Genomic DNA, 23718 nt, shown 5'->3' with positions numbered 1-23718 from the left:
GAGTTGCATCCCAAGAACACCATACCTACCTGAATCCTCGCCTGCCGTCAATTGTGTGAGGTAATGGTGTTGTTTTATTCCAAGAAACGGATATAGAGGAACTTGTTGAGATTAAAACGAAGCCATTGTTGTTCTGTTTGAAAATCTCTTTCTCAGCATGAATTTTAAGTCATATTTGTTGTTTTGTATGGGTAAATCCGATCTTTTTTTTTTTACCAATTCTGATTTTCTGAAAGTCTTGTGATTGGGCCTGATTTCCGATCTCATGATTGGATTGTAGCATCCCTATTAACTACTGTTTACCATCAGTGAGTGTGGGGTTGCCGTTTTTCCTGCGAGCTAATACTGCAGCACCGACCATTGTAATTTAACAGGGCAACAGTAGCTCAACGGGTTGAGCGGGTTGTCCAGTAATCGGAACGTTGCAGGTTCGTTCCCGGCTCCGGACAGAGAATTCTGCTGTTGTGTCCTTGGGCAAGACACTTAACTCACCTTGTCTGCTGGTGGTGGTTGGAGGCACTGGTGGCGCCTGTGCTCGGCGGCCTCGCCTGTGTCAGTGTGCCCCAGGGCAGCTGTGGCTACATTGTAGCTCATCACCATCAGTGTGTGAATGTGTGTGAATTAATGAATGATACACTGTAGTGTAAAGCGCTTTGGAGTCCTTACTCTGAGAGGCACTATACAAGTGCAGGTCATTTATCATTATCATTTAACAACGGCCGGCACAAAGCTCCAGAGTTCTTTAACCCTCCCACTGTCCTAATGGGTGTGACCCCATGAGGAAATTTGACCAGTGAGGAGGGTTGCTGGTTTATCCCTTGGGTCCACGTGGCAGGGTTGAGGAGTGAGCACCACCTCACCCCTGCCACATGGACCTCAAGGGATAAACCATCAATCCTGCTCAATGGTCAACTTTCCTCACGGGGTCACCCATAAAGACAGCTGGAGGGTTAAAGTAGTTGCGGTAACCAAATTTTACCACAGGATGTAATTTTTACTTCATTTCTAAATATTGCACCTTTAACAAGCAACTGAAAATGTGACTGAGTGTATGTAAATGTATTAGTGTTGTCAAAAAAATCAATACCTAGATATAAATCGATACTAAAAGTGGTATCTAAATTAGATATTCCATCCCTGTGGTATCGATATTATGGAGTCTAACATATACACAGCCTTCTTCAAGTACAACGACACGCACAACAGCCAGATGCCTTAAAGCAGCCTCCGCCTCCCGGACAAACAGAAGAAGATGACGCCGCATGGCTACATTGCAATTTCTCGCGCGAGTTGTCTCCGATCCAAGTTCTGTTAATAATGGCAACAGAGAATTTGGGAGGCGCTTCACAGCCCAACTTAATTAGCATACCAAGTCCGACACGTAGTTGTATATTCACGCTTATATGCTTAAAGGAAACTCCTGTTTATTGCAACCCGGACTTAATTTCTAGCATGCAGTACGTTTGTTTACTCACGCTGACAACTTTGGTGCTACTTGGATTCCCCGGGGTATTTAGATCCATTGGCGAATCGCCGTCAGTGTATATCTATATAACGGGTGCGGACGGGCACCCATGGTGCAGTCTCGAATAAGACATTATCTGCACCAAAACATCTCAATGCCGAAAGGTTTGATTCCCCTGTTCATTTGGAGCGGGTCTGAGATTTCCAGGCGTAAATAGACTAGCCGCGGCTAATCTAACCAGCGCTTTTAATGACGTCACTGCCGTGTACCAATCTGTTTTCATTAAGATTAGATATACCTTTGTCCTACTGTGGAGAAATTCGTTTTCTCCCTTTATTGACCAACAGAGTTGTTCAAAAGTACAGAACAAAACATATGGCATTACAGCTTATGACAAAAATGCACCTTAAACAGAGTTTAAGCAGCAAAACATCACTCTGCCATTATATAGTGAGACAATTCATGATTTAAAGTGTTAACTTTTGCCAGTTTTTGTATGCACGTTTTAAAAAATGCTGATACTTGAAAGGTTTAAGCACTTAATACACTTAATTCTTAACATTTAATTTTTGCAATATGAATTGAGGAATGTTATTTTTTACCATACCATTTTATTTATAAAGCACATTCAACAAGGCATTACAACCAAACAAGGCCTTGTTTTTTGAATAAACTTGTTCAGTAAATTGGTGTTTTTAAATAGTATCGAAATCGAGTATCGAGTCCCCCCCCCCCCCCCCCTGTATCGAATCGAGTTTGAAATTTTAGTATCGTGACAACCCTAAGATGTATAACACAAGCTTTATGAAAATATATCCTAGACCTAGACCCTTTTAGGAGCAAACACAAAAAATTTTGCCCAATTGGCCCAAGTTATGTCATGCACAAAACAGTTTAAAAGCAGCTAATATGACCTGACTAATATTTGGAAGTATCTTTACCACCGTCAACACAAGTACTTTGGTGGTACAAAAAAGTGATGCCTCATGAGAAGTCCCTTTGCTACATGTCTGGTTTTAGGTGGGCACATCTCAGTGAATTGTGCTGACACGTTTATCTGGAAGCACTGCCTTTTTTTGTCTTCTCTTTATTTCCTTGATTTTATGTCACCTCTGTTACAACTTACACACTAACACTCTGTGCGTGTCTAATTTATGAAATGTCACTAAGTAGTAAAGTGCCACCTCATTAACAGTGAGACAATCAGCTGCAATCAGGACAGCAATGATTCAGATAGTCGTTTTGAAGACTTCTGTGTGAGTGAGTGAGTGAGGGAAGGAGGGAGGGAGGACCGTGTGCTGCTGACCGCGTGCGTGCGTGCCCGCCCTCCCAACTGACTTACTGTCGGCAATGCGGACCAAGCTCTGACACCGGTCATACAGGGACCTAACAGCCCATATCAAAGGGCCTGGTACCCTATACTCCCGGAGTACCCCCCACAAGGCCCCCCGAGGGATGCGGTCAAACTCCTTCTTCAAATCCACAAAACACATGTAGATTGGTTGGGCGAATTCCCACTCACCCTTCAGGATCCCCCTAAGGGTATAGAGCTGGTCCAGTGTTCCACGGCCAGGAGGAAAACCACATTGCTCCTCCTGAATCTGAGGTTCAACAATCCGACGGACCCTCCTCTCCAGAACCCCTGAATGGACCTTACCAGGAAGGCTCAGAAGTGTGATCCTCTGTAGTTGGAACACACCCTGCAGTCCCCCCTTTTAAATAAGGGGACCACCACCCCGGTCTGCCAGTCCAGTGGGACTGCCCCCGATGTCCACGCGATATTGCAGAGCCAGCACAGCCCCACAACATCCAGAGTCTTAAAAATACTCTGGGCAGATCTCATCCACCCCTGGAGCCTTGCCACAGAGGAGCTTTTTAACCACCTCAGTGACCTCAGCACCAGAGATTTGAGAGCCCAACCCAAAGTCCCCAGACTCTGCTTCCTCAATGGAACACGTGTCGGTTGAATCGAAGTATTCTGCCCACCGATCCACAACGTCCTGAGTAGAGGTCAGCAGCACACGGTCCCCACTATAAAAAGTGTTGGTAATGTACTGCTCATAGAATAGAACATAGAACAAAATAGAACATAATCATTAAACCTATTTTCAACTAAGGGCAAATTATTCTCTTAGTGTCCTTTGCCTGGAGTTGCTTTTGAGTGTGTATTTGTTTTCTGCAGTGATTGCTGGTTGCCAACAAAAAATGCAAATCAATATTTCCCTTCAACCCAAACCATGTTCTTCATTTGTATGTTATTATCTGCATTCATCATATATAAATCCAAACGTTTTAAACAAGGTTTTATATCACAGACGAATTACTACACTTAAATAAATATTTCACTGCATATGGCAATGTAAATAGGCACCACTGTTTACTGATCTTCTGCCAAACTGCCATCTTTTGCTCAAACACATGAATCACATCTAGTCACAACTGGTTTTTGTTAACCCTTATATACGTAGCAATGAAGATAATGCTGTTATTTGGGCTTTGGGGTTATTGAAAGCTTCTCCATATCCTCATGAAATTGAAGATGTACCTAGTTTTCTGCCCATTCAAAATATGTTTCATTTTAGTCAATTTATTTTGTCAGTCCAGTTTATACTCAAAATGTTTTATAAGTACATTTCTTTCTGTGTTGCAGAGACCAAGTTCACTTGCTTTTTCAATGCATCTGCAGTGGTCTCTAGTATAAATATGTTCATCGTTCACACACTGGTGGTGATAAAATGGAATGGAATAGAATAGACATTAATCCCACAGTGGGGAAATTCACTTGCTACAGCAGCACATACACTTGGAGAAAAATGAAGTAGAAAATTATTAAAAAAATTACTGGCAAACAGCCCGCACAAAGGCAGGAAGCTATTATTGTAACTTTCAACCACTAAAAACAATGATTAAAAATGAAACTTGGGTTTCTAGAACTATACAGCATAAGAGAAACAAACGTACTAATGTATATCTGGTATTGCACAAGTATATAACACAAGTGTAAAACACATACCTAATATTGCATTGGTGTTATTGCGTAGCAGGATAATGCCATAATACCATTTAAACTGCGGAGTTATACACTTACTGCAGAGGGGATGAATGACCTATGGTACTGTTGTACAACACAACGAATCGATGACAAAAAGCTTTGCCAATGCATTTCTTCATCGAATTCTATCGATTTTATTGATTTGTTGTTGCAGCCCTAGTTCAAGGTATCTACATTAAGCCTTAATAATTCAATTAAACCTACCCCCTACCTGATCTACAATGTATAAAAACAAGAGATACTGCATATGTTCAAGATGCTTATTGCTACAGATTAAACAATATTCAACCACAGTATTGTGAAGTGAAAAAAAGAGTTACACCAATGTTTTGCGGAACTAACTGGAAAGCTTTATAGAATCAAAATTGCTAAAATCATCAGAAAAGCATATTGATTTAAAAATCATCAGCTATTTAAAACTAGATTTTTATTTTATTTATATATACATGCTCTTGACATGTCAGCTTGTGTGTGGTTCATTGTTTTTTTTCCCTGTTATACTTAGATATCTAATACAGGCTCTTCTTTTTTTCCTGCGGTGGCAACCCCTTTTGGTTTTTGGTGATAGATTGACACAGAGTGTAGCACTGACTGCTCTTTATGGACCTGATCAAAGGTGATTGTCTGCTTTGTGACCTTCCAACAAAAATTACAGCTCTAATACATTTTCTAGGCAGGCAGCCTTTCCCTGTCAGGCAGACACTTTTTGACATTGTTTCACTCCCTCATAGTGATAAAGACAACAGCTTTAATTTAGCCAGAGGATATTGACTCTTTGCGTTTAAGAGAAGGGCAAGTGATAAAGTAGTGACATGTCATGAAATGACTTTGCAAAGTGCCAAGATCGGACATTGCCTCGCTGTGATGACACCTCTCAAAGCCAAGTGTAGTTTGACATTGTGCATTCTGCTCTCAACCAAACAGGACACTGCACAATTTCAAACCTCTTAGGAGGAAGAGAAGTCCTGATGTTGCACGATGCTGTGCTGAATACCATATGGTCCAGCCAGAGGAGTGTTTTGAGAGTAGCAGCGTATACCATGAGTTTGTCCTTCAATGCTACTTGTACATCAGTTTACTTATGACAAGGACATGGCAATCTGATGCATCTGCTGCTCTGAAAATACAGCAGCTGTACATAGTCAGCTGTGAAGTACACTTTTACAACGTTAAAAATATGGAAGTAGGATTGGGACACTATTACATGGAACTTGAACCAAGTTTTGTACAGGGCTGCAATTAACGACTATTTTACTAGTCGACTAGTCACCGACTATTGAAACGATTAGTCGACTAATCAGATAATTATTAAATTTTTCATAAATGTAGCATTAGATTGCTTTAATTATGTGAAAAATTATAGTAAACAAAAGAAAGATGGGTACTTCAATGGAAAATGCATATTTTATTGAACTTTGCTACTGATAGGCCAATTCATACTAAAAGTAAATAAAAATGCCCTGTCTAACACCAATTAGGCTTAGTGCTCTGTCAGTATAGACACAAATGCATAAATAAAATTAAAATACTTTTGTCAGGCACAGTCAGGCATAACATTAAAGCCCTCTTTTTTAAAAGTGAAAATATGTTTAAAAAATGTACAATGTACATCCAAAACAAAATGTATTAGCTTTCGTGTTATTTAAGTCTTACCGAGGTGAGTCAGACTCTGTTTCATTCAACTGTCCGACGTGCTTTCTCTCTAAGTGTTCATTCATCACCGAGGTGCTGCCGGGATATGCAAGGACTACTTTGCAAATAATGCAGGTAATCTTGTTATTCGCCAAATCCAGGCTAGAATGCTCCCAAACTTTTGATGTTTTGGTATGCGTAGCTGTGGTGTTGGACGCCTCCATTTCTGTTAGTTTACGCTCAGCAGAGAAGCTATTGCTTATGTGCGACTCTCGGCAGAGATTTTAATGAAGTGAGATGCCTCACTCAATCGGAAAAAACACGTCTGGCGACAATGTGGACAGTGAAATTCATTGTCGACAACGTAGACGAATCGTTGCAGCCCTAGTTTTGTAACTTGTAACATGTTTTGTAACTGTGACTTTCATTTTGTATCACGTAACTCACATTTTGTAACACGTAACTTTAGTTTTGTAAAGTCAAATTTATTTTTCTCCACCTGCTGCGGGACAGACACACGCAATGCCTTTATCCATCCTTGCGAGCCTGCTGGAGAGCCCTTGCAAGGACAGATGAAGTAGAGCTCTCTTTTCTAAACATCTGTCCGTCGAGACAGAGAATGCAAGCTTGTGATTGGTCAGGACGCCGCTGTCGTCTACGGCGCCGCAATTGTGCCCTCAAAAACATAAATAGAGCTGAGGATATCTAGCGGCAGACTCGGAGAAGCTTGAAGAATACCTTGTGGAAAAACTCTTAAAAACATGTATGTTTTATTCACCTGTGATTGGAGAAGTGAAAAGACTTCATGGATGGAAATAGGGATGGGTACCTTTGACATTTGAATCGATCCGGTACTAATTCCCGGTACCTACGAGTCGATACCGGTACTTAACGGTACTAATTTTCGATACTTTTGAGTGTTTATTATTTTAATTCTCTTTTATAATTAAATATTTATTTTTCTCAATATATAACCATATTTGATAAATATCACAATAAATAACATACAACTGTTTGTATTTTAGCATCATCCTTGTAGTTTTATAAGCTGATAATTAAACTGAAGCAAACATCTTTACTGTGAACTAAATTTACTGTGTATCTTCATTCCTTTTACCGTCCTTTTTCATTTGATTTTTCCTACTGGGAAGTTAGAATTTCCGAGGAGAAAGCGAACGCACCATTAGCTGATAACGGTGGCAATGGAAGCTAACATATCAAGCTAACGTTATCTTTAACAGTTTATTTAGCTGCTGGAGCAGATTAAAACGATGATGCCTCACACTTAGATCGTTGTCACTGGTTTTACCTTCACCCAATCACCCGTCGCATTTAGTAAAGTAAAGCCAAACTTTAGATCGCGTTCATGTTCATCTAGTCGGAAATTCGGAGTTCCGAGGAGAAAGCGAACGCACCATTAGCGAAACGGAAGCTAACATATCAAGGTAACGTTATCTTAAACATTTTATTTACCTACCGGAGAAGATTAAGATGAGGATGTCTCACTTAGATCATTGTCTGTCGCTGGTTTCATCCAGTTACCCATCACATTTAGTGAAGTGGACCCAAGCTTTAGCGTGCGTTCTTTCTACCATGCTGCTCTGTTTACAACTAGCTCGCAGGGACCGGCGACATAACGCTCTTGCGCATGCGCTACTGTCTTGGCAAGTTCTCGTTAAGAAGGACGGGTACCGAAACGAGGCACCGTTTGAAATGACGTGAATCGGTGCTCGGTCGGTACTATGGAATTCGGTCGGTACCTTAAAAAGTACCGAATTCGGTACTCATCCCTAGATGGAAATGACGGGATACGTGGGTTTAGAGGTGGCGAGTGCATGAAGAGGTGGAGGAGGATGAGGGACGAATTTGTCCCTGTTAAAAAGTCTCTTAAATAAAAAAAATACACAATATAAATCCACTATCTTGGACCGCATACATGACTGGATACCACAGAACAACGTTACGCCCTCTGTTGTCCTGGCAGGGAATTGCTTTGAAACACTCAGAAGACGAAATGAGAAATATGAGGGCAAAAATTGTCTTCTTCCGTACATGCATGTCTTTCCCTCATGGAGCTGATGGAGAAGTATAAATTAGGCTTAACTTTTGTTTTGTAACTTGTAACTTGTGTTTTGTAACACATTACGTTTGTTTTGTAACACATAAATTTTGTTTTGTAGCATGTAATTCTCATTTTGTAACATGTAACTTTGGTACATAACGGGAAACTTTAATTTTGTAATTTGCAGAAAAGAATCAATGTACAAGTTGCAAAGGCTTTGGCTTATCAGCCAATAATATGACTCAGATTTCTGTCCAGTCATAGTGGGTTTAGAGGTGGGCAAAGGTCAATGGGTGTTGGCCACTGTTCTGCTCACAACAACCTAACTCGGTCAAGTTCTTAAGAAGCTGATTTCGGTTCCAATTTCTGGTTCCTGCTTTGGAACGGGCAAATCCACTCTTAAGTTTCACCTCCCAAAGCCTCTTTAGTTACACCTATTATAACACTACAACAACTGAAAGATACAAAACTTTGTACAAGTTACATGTAATATTGTCCCAATCCTAGTTCCATATAAAAACTGGTCAGTTGATTACAGAATGATTCAAATATTTTAGAAATCCAATCTTCTGTTTTTACAATACACCCCGCTTGACCAAGGTTTTCTAAAGTACAATGAAGGCTTCTTAATATCATATGGTTCTTGGTAAAACTCCTCAATAGTCTTTTAGAATAACTTCTGCTTTCCACCGGATATGTACAGTAATTGTCACATAATGCCCGTGAAGCATAATACACAGCTAAGCATCGCATTTTCAACATGTCCCAGAAGCGTTGCTCTGATAGATTTTTATGTGCTAGCCTTCCAGGATGCATCAAGTCCAGCAGTTGCAAGCAAAGAATGAAACAGTGGGAAAATATGGTTGTTTCCCAGCCAAATGAAGAAGAGGAGGAGGAGGAGAAGAACCAATCCTTTATATAGCGCCCTTCAAGATAAAAATCACGAGGCGCTTCACAAGAGCAAAAAACTGATGTCAAATTAAAAAAAACTGCTAAAACAGCTGCTGACCTAAGTACTTACCAGGGTGGGTAAAGCTGGTTAAAATACAACAATAAACCAGAATGAGTAAAATAAGATACAAAAGCAAAGTGAACTAAGTAAAACATGTTTAGTAGTTAAAAGCCGGCTCATAGAAATGTCTTTAGTGAAATGAAAAAAATTACTCAAGAGTCTGAGCCACTCTAAAATTTGTTGGAAGACTATTCCACAATCTGGAACCTGCTACTGAAAAAGACCACCACCCTGGGACTTTAGTTCTAAGGACTACAAGAAATGTTTGATTATTTGATCTCATAGATCTAGTTGGGTCTTGAAGCTTTAAAAGCTCATGTTTTAGTGACTTAGGAAATATGTAGTTTAATAGTAATTTTCTGTGAAAGAGCTAAGCTACATGTTGGTTGCTTTGCATGTTTTTCTTGTACACAACGTTGTTTCATTTTCTCCTCTTGAGCTCCCTCTCTCAGGTGTTAAGTTTGCATCTTGCTCTTCATGTGACAACTCACTCATTCATTATGAATTCAGAAGGAGACAGAGTACTTCCTCCCACATCAGGAAGAAAATAAAAACAGATTGACTTGCACAGCAATGTGTTTCACCTCTTTTCTTTCACCAAACCACAAACTTTCCAAAAACACCTACCCAGAATGCCATTCTACCTTTAAGCAAGAGGCTTGTTATTCAAAACTGTGTACAGCTAGCAAACAAATGCAAAGCAATAAAAATCAGATAGCCTCTTTATAATAATGTTTTGCGGATGTTTACACATGGCTGTGAAATGTTAACTATCAAACACTCGATTCATATTTAAAGTCTGAAAAATGTATTAAAGTTAAACTTAAGGTAACACTAAACCGTTTCCAGCTTTTCAGCTCTATTGGATGAAAGTGGAATTACAACGCTGCAGCAGCCTGCTATAGCGAGCACTATCATAAGACAAGTCTTACTAAATAAGCCACAAAGTCAAAAGATCCACACTGTTGGACAAAAATATTATTACTTACAAGTCCAGCAGCAACAAAGCCAGGTCACCGTCATTTCGTGACTTCATGGCCTCCCTTAGCTTTCTCATAACAGTGTAGGCTGTGCCGATTTTCACTCTGGTTTTAGCTCTTTGCTTTGCCTCCAAAAACAGTACTCTCTGACTTTTACTTCCACGGCTCCACCGTGATGCCAAGAAATAAGCACTCTTCTCCTTGTCTTTTTTATTGTCATTGGGCGAACTGAAATATCTAACTGCTTGCCTTTTATTAGCTACCAGAAAATAGCCAATGGCACTTAAGCAGGGCACCTACCCGCTCCTCAAAACTAATAAGTACTGTTTCTGGTCAACAGAGGGCTGCAGAGGGCTGTCTGTCAAGTTGGTAAAGTTCTACCAACACAATCACTGAACCCCGCTTTTAATTTGATGTTGACTATTCATCAATCAATTCATCTCCAGCCAAATGAAAACATTTCCTACCTCCTTCCCAATAACCCTTATGCTCTGTTTATCTCACATTCTCCTCAGGTTAACTGAAATAACCTCAAACACCAGTATGTTTAACTGTGGTTGACTTTTATTCAGAGCAAGGCTGTTTTTGTTGTGTCAGATTTAGCAATTTTGATTAGAAACAAGAATGAAAAGCTTCATTAATATTTAAGCATTAGAAAGATTTTTGTTTTGGGCTTTAAAAGGCTCTTACAAAACTTTTTATGAAAATAAAAATATGAAGGTAATGCATTTCTGCTGCTTTGTACAGAGTTGTGTGATCACTTGCTGAACGTCAATGAAGAGAATTGCCGCGAGCTTGCTAATGGTAGTCTTTCATGGATTAGGGGCTTCCTAGGAATAACTTTATCTTCCTTGTTTTGACCTTATTTGAACTTTGTAGTGAGGTGTAGTTCATGCCTTTCAGCTAACTGTAATGGTAATCACAACTACATTTAGATAAATAGATTATCAATGGCTATGAATGAAAATATGTTTTGTTACTTAAAACATTTGGAGGTATTTCTATGAGGCCATTTTTGGGGCCAAAACAGAGAAGGTGAAAGAAAATACTCAAATTAGCAACTTGTCACCTAGAATGGTCAGAAGGTAGCTTTTTACCTTGAGCACTATTAGTTCTCCTTCCTTCTTACCTAAATAACATGACAAAGACGTATTTGTCATTGTCACTTCTTTACGTCTCTCTTGCCTTTTGTGTCCCACTTCTCTTCACTGGGATGCATTCATCAGAGCGATTTTAAGTGCTTTTGTGTGTATAAGAATTGGCTGTGAATACTTCATCCCATCTCAGGCCCTTGGCACACAGCTCTGTTGTGCCTGTGTAAAGCAGATTCTGTGCGTATTTCCTTTTGGTCTTCATGCGTGTGCATGAGAGTAAGTGGAGCAATAGCTAGGTGTACTGTGCACGATTGTCTCTGGAGTGCTGGTGATGATAATTACTGTAGAGAGAGAGTCTCATGGGACAGCAGGCGAGCTGCCTGCCTTTCTGCCAATCTGTCAGCTACCACTTACCGTTTTCTTCCAGGGCAAACATGGAGCACTCAGATTATTGTTCTTCATTCAAAACCTCAAAGGTATTATGACATTCCTATCTGATAACACTGAATGCAAGAGAAACAGGAACTAAGTAGTGGTCTGTTTCATCTTGTCGGATTATATGTGCAATTAGTGCTGAAATGAATACTCAAGTAATTCCATTAAATCGATTAGAAAAAATGTTTGATTTATATTTTTTATACCAACACATTGTTTTTTTTTTTATTACTTCTGGGTTATTTAATCTCCTTTCGGTGTGACCTTCCAGTTACGTGACACAACAAGTGCACTTGCTCTGCAACTCCAGCAGGTCGTACAGCTACCAGAGCGAGCAGCAGGGTGAACGCAAAATGGATGACGACACAGAGAAAACGGCAAAAAGTTCCCACGTGTGGGAATATTTCAGACTGAAGCCGAAAGAAAAGACTGCTAGCTTAGCGCTAAGCTAGTGTAGCTTTAAGCTAACAGTTAGGAACAGCATGTCTGTCACATCCCAGAATCTCAGCACAAGGCATCCAGGTGCTTTAGACATCAGCTGCAGATCCAAGACAAGGTGTGCTATCTAGAGTTTTAATGAAGATAAACTGAGCATTGCTAACTATGCTAACTGAGACAACATGGTCTCAGAATAATGGTCAATATTGTAATTTTACGTTGCAGGAATGGACCATTTTAATGCATTTGTTGAGTAGAAAAAACAGTAAAAGACTTGAAGAAATCCAATGTTCACCATATTTTCATGCATATTCTTCAATAAAGCATATTTACCTAATAGGATCGTAACTTTAGATAATTTCACTCAAACACATTAAAATACTTCTCACGCATAAAAAATATCACATAATTTCAAGCCACTTTTAGATAATCAAATTGATGGCTTATCTTTACATATGCTTACATATGCCCAACCTAAATTTGGCAACACACACTTAAACACCATTGCAGGTGTGCGGTGGTTCGCTGAGACCGACAACCACATGGTCCAGTCGTAGGTTTTGGACTGAGCCATGAGCTGAAGATTTTAGACGAATTCAAGAGAATAACTTCATTATTTTCTTATTATTATTTTCTTATTATTTTTTTAATCTCCAAAAAATGTTAATGGCTGTACTATGTTAAAACGTTGTAAAGAGGCAGGGAAATATTTTTTAAGCTAGCATTTTTTGCAGATGTGCCATTGTAATCATTGCACTTGCATTAGTAACATATGCAAGGGCATGAATAAGGTTTACTAATAATAAATTATAGTTTCAATGCTTTAGAACATTGATGATAATATATAGACATGTAGCAGTTGTAAGTGAAAAGTGCTTGTGAGAAGTCCTTTTCTGACTGAATCTAAAGACACATTTTATTGGCGTTCATACAACCTGCTCTTTGATCCAAGCTGCCTTTCTTTAGCTGTGGTACATACAGTGCCCTAGGTTCCTTTCCATTCTCTGGTGTCTTGCCCCAGGTAATTGTTGCTGCCTGGGGGGTTACCTCAAGCCCACCTGACCTTTCCAATAAGCTGCTGTTTTTTTGGGATGTCTGCTTCACTTTTTGCTCCTCTTTTGTCACTTTCAGATGACAGAGAAGCAATAGAAGTTAGCAGTGGCTTGAGTTTCAGACACACATGATTGTCCCAATTTTAGCAGAAATTATTGCAAGTGATTTTAATCTTTATAGGAATGCTTGGGACTTTAAGGTAATTTAGCTGAGAGCCTCCTGCCATGAAGTCACCCTATTATTGTTTTAGGAATCTAACATTTTTGGGATGTGTACTGCAATCATCTAATATAATCAGGACTGAATGTGTTTTCCATCTTATTCTAAAGTTTCAGTGATGGAGGGCTTGAAATCAGATCTCCGTCCAGTAGGGCTGGGACGATAATCAATAAATCAGTTAATGGTACGATAGATGAAAATTAACTCAGTAATTTTTCCAGCCTCAATATATTGAGGTTAAGAAATGTACAACTCTATTAGTATTATTTCTTATCATTATTCAAGTGCGGTTTTGGTTGTTGACACTGGATAGGCCATTGTATTTATTACTTTTTTATTGTTTTTGGTGCAATATTTTCTAACGGAGTGAAAGCCCTTTTTTAATTTATTTTCTTGTTGGTTTATTTATTTAGAAGTTCTGGACATTCCAATGTTAAAGGTTTAAGTGTTGCTTTTTAAAGGGTGTACATGCATTATTATGATATTGATATCACATAAGTGCTTATTTTGGTTTCAATAATGTCGACAATAGAGCTGAAACAGCTAATCGATTTAATCGATTATAATCGATTATTAAAATAGTTAACAACTTTTTTAGTCATCGATTAGTTGTTTAATAATCACATTTTACCGCATATAGTCTATTTTTACCACAATCTGACATCGGTTACAAGCTGTTAAATTTGCCGCCAGTGTGTGGCAGTAATGAGCCACTGATCTACCAGTGGAGCCGTAGAAAAAGAAACGAGCCAATAAGTGGCCTTGGTTTTCATGACGTAACACGTTACTGACGTGCATCTTGCTGTGAGAGATGGCGGAACAAGAAGAAATACGGAAGAAAAATAGAAGCGACAAAACTGAAGAGAAACCCCAGACAAAAACCTCATGAGTATGGGAGCACTTCACTCTAGATGCCATGAAAAGACGGGTGACCTGCAAAATATGCAAAAACCATCTAGCATGGCACGGAAGCACGACGTCCCTAAGTGAACGTTTGAGACGAAAACATGTGGGGGCAGATACAGCAGAGGAAGAGCCAGCCCGGTAAGTAACAGAAAATACACAAGCTAAATATAGTGGTCCATCACTACACGCAGATCAAATTTGAGACTTAGTGTTTTAGCTGAGTTCGTTATAGTGAATGTTAAACATGTTTTTTTGCCGCGTCAGTCTACGGTGTTCTACTTCTGATTGACTAGATGCAATCGTGAATCTCCTCCGTGTTGTGTGTCATGCGCTTGCCAAATTTAGCACGTCTGTTTATAAGAATGTTCTCGTTAAGAGAAAAACGGCACAAACCCATAACTATGTTCCTCATTCAAAAAAGGACAACTCCGCGGAGAAAAATATACAGACGAGCTGTGTCCAGGTGAATATAACGCGGCATAGTTGTACGCTTTCAATTTTTAAATACAGAAGAAACTCAGAAAGTAATTTTTTTTACTATTAAAAGGCTGTTTTACTATCTAACGCTGTAAAACGCCTCACAACACATTTTTGTCTAAATAAATGATCACTGTATATTGTTAATTAATTCAAATAATATAATATTGATTTAGTGTTGTAGTGTGTGTGCTGCTTTATTTTATATGTGCACTTATTTCAGTCTATTTGTGTTTCTTATGCAGAAAAAAACAAGCAACGATGGACAACTACATGGGGAACAAGACACTCACCCTCCAGCAATTCTACATTATTTTTTATGGAATTTCCCTCCTATGTTTTGATGCCAAAAATTATTCTGGACTGATATTCTGCACTGTTTAGCTCATTTTACACCACTGACTGTGTTCATGTGCAATAAAATAGATTGCAGTCAACTGCACAGTTCTATTATGTTTTTCTTTTTCTTAACTGAAATGTATTCATCACTTGTATAGGTTAAATAGCTAAACAATAACAAACCGATTAATCGATTAATCGAAAAATAATCGACAGATTAATCGATTATGAAAATAATCGTTAGTTGCAGCCCTAGTCGACAATTATATATTTTATCATCAATAATTCCTTTAAAAGCTCTTGTCACTTTTAAATGTCAGTTTAAATGAAGATACAAGTGTTCCATTGGATGATACGTATTTCTGATCTAAAGCAGAACGACTATTTGGAAGAAATTTCAGGATTGATCAAGTGATTAATTTAGTTTCTTCATGACCCTCAATGCAAACCGTATACTACTGCTACTGCCACATTTCAAAAGCTATGCTGAAGTTTTATTATTTCATGTGCAGTAATTGTTTAATTTCACAACCAACAACCTTTTTACTTTTATTCCTTGTCATGTCGAAATTATGATAAATTTGTTTCATCTATAATTTTGAAAGAACCAAAGTGATGGTGGAAAGAAATGTTCATCCAGGCAGCAGAGCCAAACATTTGGAAGACTGAGGTAAATGTTGTTAGAGAGAGAAGACCCTGCAGGTTCCTGACTGCGACACAACAGGAAAAACCTGTTTTGTAACTTGGCTTGTTAGGGCCATGTGAATATGTTCCACTCAAGTGAACCTGCACGAAAAAGTGACAGAGAAAGAATGAATTCTATTATTTATACAAACCAGTATTTCTCTTCTCTGTGACAAATGCAGGCAGCTATATTTTACCCAAATTTGGTTTAGCTCTCCCTAAATTCTGCTTCAGTTTTCCTTTGGTTTTATTTCATCGTGTGTGTGTGTGTGTGTGTGTGTGTGTGTGTGTGTGTGTGTGTGTGTGTGTGTGTGTGTGTGTGTGTGCGTGCGTGCGTGCGTGCGTGCATGCGTGCGTGCGTGCAAACTTGTGTGTACTTGTTTAACTATCCGATTTAAGACCAAAACTGGCATATTCACTAATCTTCTGAAGACCGATGGGCCTTATTAGAACCAAAACCCGGTCCTAATGTGATGGAGCCCCTGTTTTAGGCTTAGGACTGAGATGTAGAGGTAAGATGAGAAATGAGTTTTTATTACAGTTAGGTTTAGGGATACATTGGTTAGGGTTAGGGTAGGGGTTTGGATTAGGCATACATCTAGCTGGGGTCTGGGGTGATGGATTGCTTTGCTCAGCGTTGGGCGGGGGAGTCTGCTCATCAGTACCCCAGCAGAAAGAGTCGAACTCTGGGAACCGGTAATGGTTGTACCTTTTGTGTAGCAGTACCGAGACCAGAGTGAATAGGGTGTGTATGGGGAGCATGAGTGGGTGTCTGGCATTCATTTTTGTAAGTCCTAGGTTGTATGTGCATGTGTGAGCATGAGGGAGGGAGTGTGTGACTGTGTTTGTGTATGACTGTATATGTCAGGTGGGGCCTTTGACTCCTCCCCTCTCCTGGGACTTCTTTTGCTGCTATACATTTTCGCCTCTCTCCCCCTACCACACCTGGTGTGGAGTGTGGTGCCTTGGTCTGCCTGAGTGTTCGCGGCTCCCGGGTCAGTGGGTTTAAGATTTTTGGAGTCTGCCTGATCGATCCCAGTGGCTGCCTGGTGGGATCTGAGTCCCTGGGCTCTGTTGGGTCTCCAGCGGGTCTGGTCGCCCCTGGGTCCCGGGCTCGGCCGGCTAGGGGGTGGGAGGCTGCGGACGGGCCTGTAGGCTTGCCGCTGATATCCCCCGGGACTCTGCCGGCTGCTGGTTGTGGCCCCCGAAGGCAATCTTCTGCGCCTCTCAAGGGGGGCAGGGGCTTTCCTGGTTGCAGTCTCCCTGGGGTCCCTGCGCTCTGGGGCAGATCCTGGATCTCTGAGACTTGGAGCTCCTTCCATCTCCTACACATCTTTTTTTTTTGGGGGGGGGCGGCAGATCTGTGGCCCCTCACACTCTCTATGACACTCCTATAGAGAAACCTTACATATACAAGCGTGTGTATACACACAGATGCTCACATGGTGCTCTCATAAGTATGGACTTGGGCACGTTCAACACGTCTTAAGGCTGTGGTGGGCACTTATTGCACTGTGATTTATTATTGTGATTGTTCAGTAAAACAATGTTGATTTAATATTTTCTCATCAGGTTGACGCAGTGATAGTTTGCTCCTGTTGTATTGTTGTGTCCCTTTTCTTATTTTTCCCTTCTCCTTTTGCAGGTCTAGAAGCAGACTTTGTTCATCATTGATTGTTTATTTTTGTGGACAAACTTTATGTATGTTTAAGTGGAGTTTAAGAAGGAAGAAGTTAAAGGAAAAAAAACTAGTAAAATTTTTACTTCAAGATCATAAATATACATGTTTTCTTTTGGAGATGCACAGGAAATCTACAATAGTAGACAATTCCTTTGCTTTCCCCCCCCCCCCTTTTTTCAGCAGGCTGTTCTGACTTGAAGCTCTTTTAATATCAGCTCCATGCTTGCAACTAGAGAGCAGATCAACTTGATCTGGTTTGCTGTCCTTTGGTTTTGTTTTCTTTGGCAGAGCTGTGTTTGCTCACTGTAAGAGGCACTTATACTGACTGTAGGTTCTCATTTTGGCATGAAGCAAAGAAAATCAAACAAATTAAGTAATATAACACTGTGATAACTATATTGCTGTATATCTCCACTAAGACCCCCTTCCCACTGGGTTACCATGCCTTGCTAGGGTATTAATGACTCATTAGAACTTAATTGGATGCAGGCAAATTCAGAAGATGTTCATTGTCTGTCCATCCATCCATCCATCCATCCATCCATCCATCCATCCATCCATCCATCCTTCCTTCCTTCCTTCCTTCCTTCCTTCCTTCCTTCCTTCCTTCCTTCCTTCCTTCCTTCCTTCCCTCCCTCCCTCCCTCCCTCCCATCCCCCCCCCCCCCCCCCCCCCAGGGGGGTGTCCATGAGGCATCCTAACCAGATGCTCCAGCCACCTCAACTGGCTCCTCTCGATGTGGAGGAACAGTAGATCTACTCCGAGCCCCTCTCGCATCACCAAGCTTCTCACTCTTTCTCTGAGAGCCCAGACACCCTGTGAAGAAAACTAATTTCAGATACCCCATACGCCCCCAGAGTACCTCTGACAGGACTCTCTGTGTTACATGTTCAAACGCCTTCTCCAAGTCCACAAAGCGCATGCAGATTGGTTGGGCACACTTCCACTCAACCTCCAGGACCCTGCTTAGGGGTCATATAGCCTTTATTAGCTGTTGTTTCTCACAATAGCACCCTTTTTCAAAATTAGGGTGTGGAGAGAAGGTTCTGATAGCATCCTATTCAACACATTCTCACAACCAAAGCGTCAAAATGTGATGCTTGTGACCAAGCCTCAATATATGACGATTCGGGGTGCCCCAGTGCGTCAGGAGAGGACGCATTGAGGACGCACTGTCCCAGAGCGTCGGTGTCCGACGCCCATGGTGAGACGGACATTAGACCGACTTGTGAGCTACTTAACCTTCCCCTCATCCCCATTCTGACCTTAACTCAGCTGAGTTGAGGTTAGAATTGGGGTGGGGGAAGGTTAGATCGTGGAATAATGTCCGTGTGACCGCGAGCGTCAAATACGGACACCAGCCCTGCCACGTGTCCCTGCGGGTCCCTGATCGTCCTCTCCTTACGCACTGGGGCTTCTCGAATCGTCAAATATTGAGGCTTGGTCACACAAGTCACATTTTGATGCTTTGAGTGTGAGAATGTGTTGTCCTATTAGGTAAGATCAAAGTAATTTCTATAGACTTATTGCAGTATTTTAGATTTTAATGGTCTCAACGCATTAGCCATTAATCATTTGTGAACTATAGTCAAACTGTCAGTGAAAATTTTTCTACAAAAAAAAATGCAACTCACTTTGTTTTGTAAAGGTTGTAAGACTAAATGATGCATTTGAAATACCTATGTAAGCCTCAAACTCAGTTTTTGTATAAGGGAAGCTTGAAAAAGGAAAATGTTTCCTTTTCCATTCTTTAAAAATAATATATTTCCCCTTTTCCACTTAACTGCAGTGATTTTTCTAAAATCAGAGGATTGCAGAGTTTAAATTTGAGGACTACTCTGCTTTCAGCTAAAACAATATTTTTTATCAAAGAGAGAATATTAAAAAGCAAATACAACAATTCTCAAAGAACAGTGTCCAACCTTTTTGTAGGTTATGACTCATACAATGTTTTGTTGTTGTCGAAGAACTGTCGGGTCAAAAACCGGTCAGATCGTACATAAACTATCGCAGTGCACATCACTCTGGAGGTGTGAGATCCTGTGCTATTTGAGTACATCAATTTCACACTCTTTGGGCAGTGTTGCTTCTTGGTTGGTGCCTTTTTTTCAAAATAGAATCTAGACCTGTTTTGTAACTCTGTTAAGACAGTAAGTGAATTTGACTTTTGATTCACTTTTATTGTTGCTTCAGAAAACGAAAAAGTTTGGCCAAAGAGTAAGATCAACCATGTTGAAGGCTAATTTAGCTGTTTTGGTTTATATTTAGTGTCCTGTTGTAAGTTGGTGTGATTCTTCATTTCCGAGTTATTTAATTACTTCTATCGATTAAGCGTACACACACACACACACACACACACACACACACACACACACACACACACACACACACACACACACACACACACACACACACACACACACATACAACTACATACACTAGTCTGTATGTTTTTGTTTTATTTTAAATGGAGGAAAGTTTTAAGCAATTATTTCAGCCATGAAAAAGTCATTGGAGTGTGACTGTTTCGGCATCAATGATACACATGAAGTCTTTGTGTTCTGATTAGTTTCTAAATAGAAGTGCGACAGCCTGAGGAAGTTTGAAGCCGCAAAGGAAACGTAGCGGGAAAACAGGTGAACAAAACTGCTCTGTTTTAAAAAAGAACTACAACATGGATTTAGAGATACGTTACAGCAAGAACACACCTAAGATGTCAACTCACCTGCAGGGTGAACTACTAACTCCTAAGCTACCATTGCCCTACAGGTGTGTGCTGGTCAAGATGAAGCTACATGCTTCAAGATCACCCCGCAAAGATTATGTGATGGAGTTGTAGTCTATGTGTATGGCCATTGCAACCAGTCGGTGCTATTCAGTTTAATTTGGATAGTGCTAAATCATGACACGAGTCTTCTTAAGGCACTTCACAAAGTAAACATACCAATTGAGTTCAGTTCATTATTTTATAATATTAAATTAAATTAAATTAATATTATTAAATAATTCTTTAACTCATTCACTGCCAATGACGATTATAGTCGTCATTTGCAGTTTTTTTTTTACCTTGTGGGCATCGGAACGAGCCCCTGCACCCTGAGAACAAACATCTCAGCTCTAAAGCTGATCTTCATCCGCATATGTCACACGTCACGTGATCAGGAAGCAGAAAATCCATGTGTTTGGAGATCGTTTTGGGCCGCTGCTGTAAAAAAAAGTGAGGCGCAAACCGGAAAAGCTTCTGCTGATCACAATTCAACAACGGATTGTGAAAGAATGCATAATACTCGAAATGCGCGGATTCTTCCTAATGTAAGAGGTGAGTCTCCGCTTTGTTTTGGTTGTTTTGGCATCAACATCATCCTAGCGTGCAATGTTCTGTGACTCTTAGAAAAACGGTAACAATGGTGAGAAACGCTGGCAGCGAAGGGCTTTACCCATCAGGAAACGGCTGGCAGTGAATTAATTATGCCAATTAATGAAAAGTTTCCTATGTAAGGAAACCCAGCACATTGCATTGAGTCACTAACTTGTGTCAGAGACTTTACAGCAATCCTCATACTAAACAAGCATGGAGAGGAAAACTCCCTTTTCTTCAATACCTTATCCTCAATCAGCTCTTTATGCCAATTCTGCATTTTCTGGGGTCCACTGATTACCTCTTTCTTATTCATTTTCTCTTTCCCTTTCCTCACTTTTTTATCACAATTTTTACTTTTCCCAATTTTATATTATTAAATATTTTCCAAAAAAAATTGTTATTAAGTTTTTGTTCTTGTGAAGTGCCTCGTGATTTTAATCTTGAGGTGCTAAATAAAACACTTCTTCTTGTTGTTCTTCAGGAAGAAACCGTGAGATGATATCATAATATAAAATATTCCCACAAATGTGGGCCTTTGATTGCAAACAAGAGTTTTTAATTTCCACACCCAAAAAGTGATTTTCCTAACAAATCCATTCAAGCCCATGTTGCAAAATGAGTAAAGCCCAATTATAGTCCTAGGAGAAAAGCCACAAAATTCAAATTAGCAGCCACAGTTGAGTCTAATGATTATTTAGGAAGTGTCCAGCAGACAGGTGACTATAAAAGGGTGTTACTTAACAAAGAAAGCCCTTCCCATTTCATTCTGTTAACAATGGCTCCACATGGAAGGGAAATGTCACAAAATCTGAGAAAGAAATAATTTTTTTACACAAAAAAGGTGAGGGCTACAAGAAAATCAGCAAAGCTTTACATATCAGTCAGAATACTGTAGCAAAAGTGATCCTAATTTTTAAGTAAGTGGAAGTGCAACCATCTTACAGAGACGACCGGGTATGTAGGCCAAGTATGTGTTCTGATCTGAACCCAATCGAACACCTGTGGGGAATTCTGAAGCGACAAGTTGAGCCTCACTCTCCATCCAGCATCCAGGCTCTAAAAGAAGTTATTCTTGAAGAATGGAAAAATACAGATGTTGCAACATGTCTCCACTTGGTCATTCCATGTCTAGAAGACTTGGTGCTATCCTTGAAAATCGCAGTGGTCATACAAAATACTAGATGTAGTAGTTTTAGTTGTGGGGTGTATTCATTTTTGCAGTTCCTTTGATGCCTACAACATGTTTGAGTCCTGCTTAAACACCTTGAAGACAAAGCCATGTTGGTGCTCATGGGCCTCATGTCATGTATACAGGGGTTCCATGCTTCCCCAGGTTCCAATTCACTGTCACCACGACCTCAAACCACAACAACCTCACTATAGAAGTTTTGTGTTTGCTATCATGGATCCGTGACACATAAAAGCCCACTGCATTCTTAGTAGACTCTCCAAAGACCGTCTACATCCTGGTTGATTTTTTTTATGATTTTCTTTTTATTTCTTTTTTACGTCATAACGGGTTTGTCATCCAATATAAAAGGGGTCCTTGAAAAAGACAACTGGTTTCTAGCTTGCTGAGACAGGCGAGTTTTAGAGAATATCATTGTGTGCACTCTCCTTTTTGCTTTCACTTTATGTTGGAGTAAAATTTAACTTTAATCCTTTCTGAGCTGCACAGTACAGGGTCTTATGGCAGCTGAGCCAGGATATCTCCAATACTGCTAAAATGGCATCTACAGGTTATGTTTTTGTGGGGTAATTTACAGGAATGCAGATATGGTGTGGCTTGATTGCTTTTGCCTTATGCGGTGTATTGTGTGTTTGTGCCAGCCATTTCCATGCATATTTCTTGCGAAGCCAAAAACAGGTGCAACAGGAGGCATCATTTTATATCTGCTCCCCTAGATTTAGCATTAAGTATTGAACAGTTTTTTTTCTGTAAATTCTTTGCAGATTCATGACACAGAAACACTTTAGCAACATCTACACATCAAACCCTAATTCGTGTCAAAAGGGTTTTCTTTTTTAATTTATTGTCCTTTCTCTTGTTAATGACTCCTTGAACTTTGTGCCTTTGAAACATTTGCATGCGTGCACACATGGCTATGTGCTCACACACCTGTGCACCTAGTACGCTGTTGCAAAGGGATTCCATCTCTAAATGCAGCCTTTGTCTTGCCTTCCCATTAAAAAGCCAATTTCTCTTTAATAGCAACAACAGCTGGAGCTGACAGGACTCGTGTCTGCTGATGGAGCAAACAGCTCCTTAACTGTAATTCAGCTCTGAGGCAGGTGCAAGACATGTTTTTGTGCTGTATAATGTGAAATATGTCAACATACAGGTGCAGAGAGAAGTTAAGTTATAAAGGAAAATTTGTTGTCATTAGTTATGATGGACGTCCTAACAAAGATCACATCATGCTGATCATCTTTTTCTCACACATTGTACCATTGCTCTGCTTTTCGCTTTAGTGCACCTGGCTGAATCCCAGGAGATGGCTGAATCTACAAGAATATCAGAGCAAGAAGCTGATGCAAGACAGTGGTGTGGCTGTCCAACGTTTCTACGTGGCTCATACAGCTTCTGAGGCTCTGGAGGCTGCAAAGAGACTCAGTAAGTGGACCACACACACAGCACACACAGAAAGACACATTGGTTTGGATTTAGGCTCTAAATGCTGGTTGCTGCTCTGTGGTGACGTCTCAGTGTTTTTTCATAGAATTCTATTTGTACATTGAAAACACATTTTTTGACGACAGCTCCCTTATTGAACATTCTGCAGCAACTCTTCTCAGATTTAATTGTCAACAATGCCTGAATGTCCAGA

General features: G+C 40.1%; 1 protein-coding gene across 2 annotated transcripts in view; it reads left to right on the top strand.

Annotated features, from left to right (window-relative positions):
- suclg2 (succinate-CoA ligase GDP-forming subunit beta) overlaps positions 1-23718 on the top strand; it is a 138012-nt gene that overhangs the window by 9204 nt on the left and 105090 nt on the right. For both annotated transcript variants that reach the window (XM_015959295.3, XM_054751625.2), the window contains exon 2: positions 23363-23504. In XM_015959295.3, coding sequence (XP_015814781.3) covers positions 23363-23504 — 142 coding nt within the window. The remainder of the gene's footprint in view (positions 1-23362; positions 23505-23718) is intronic.

The sequence above is a fragment of the Nothobranchius furzeri genome, chromosome 3, assembly GCF_043380555.1.
Source record: "Nothobranchius furzeri strain GRZ-AD chromosome 3, NfurGRZ-RIMD1, whole genome shotgun sequence".
NCBI lineage: Eukaryota > Metazoa > Chordata > Actinopteri > Cyprinodontiformes > Nothobranchiidae > Nothobranchius > Nothobranchius furzeri.
Note: the sequence above shows the minus strand (reverse complement) of the source record. Positions and strands in the feature narration are given on the sequence as shown.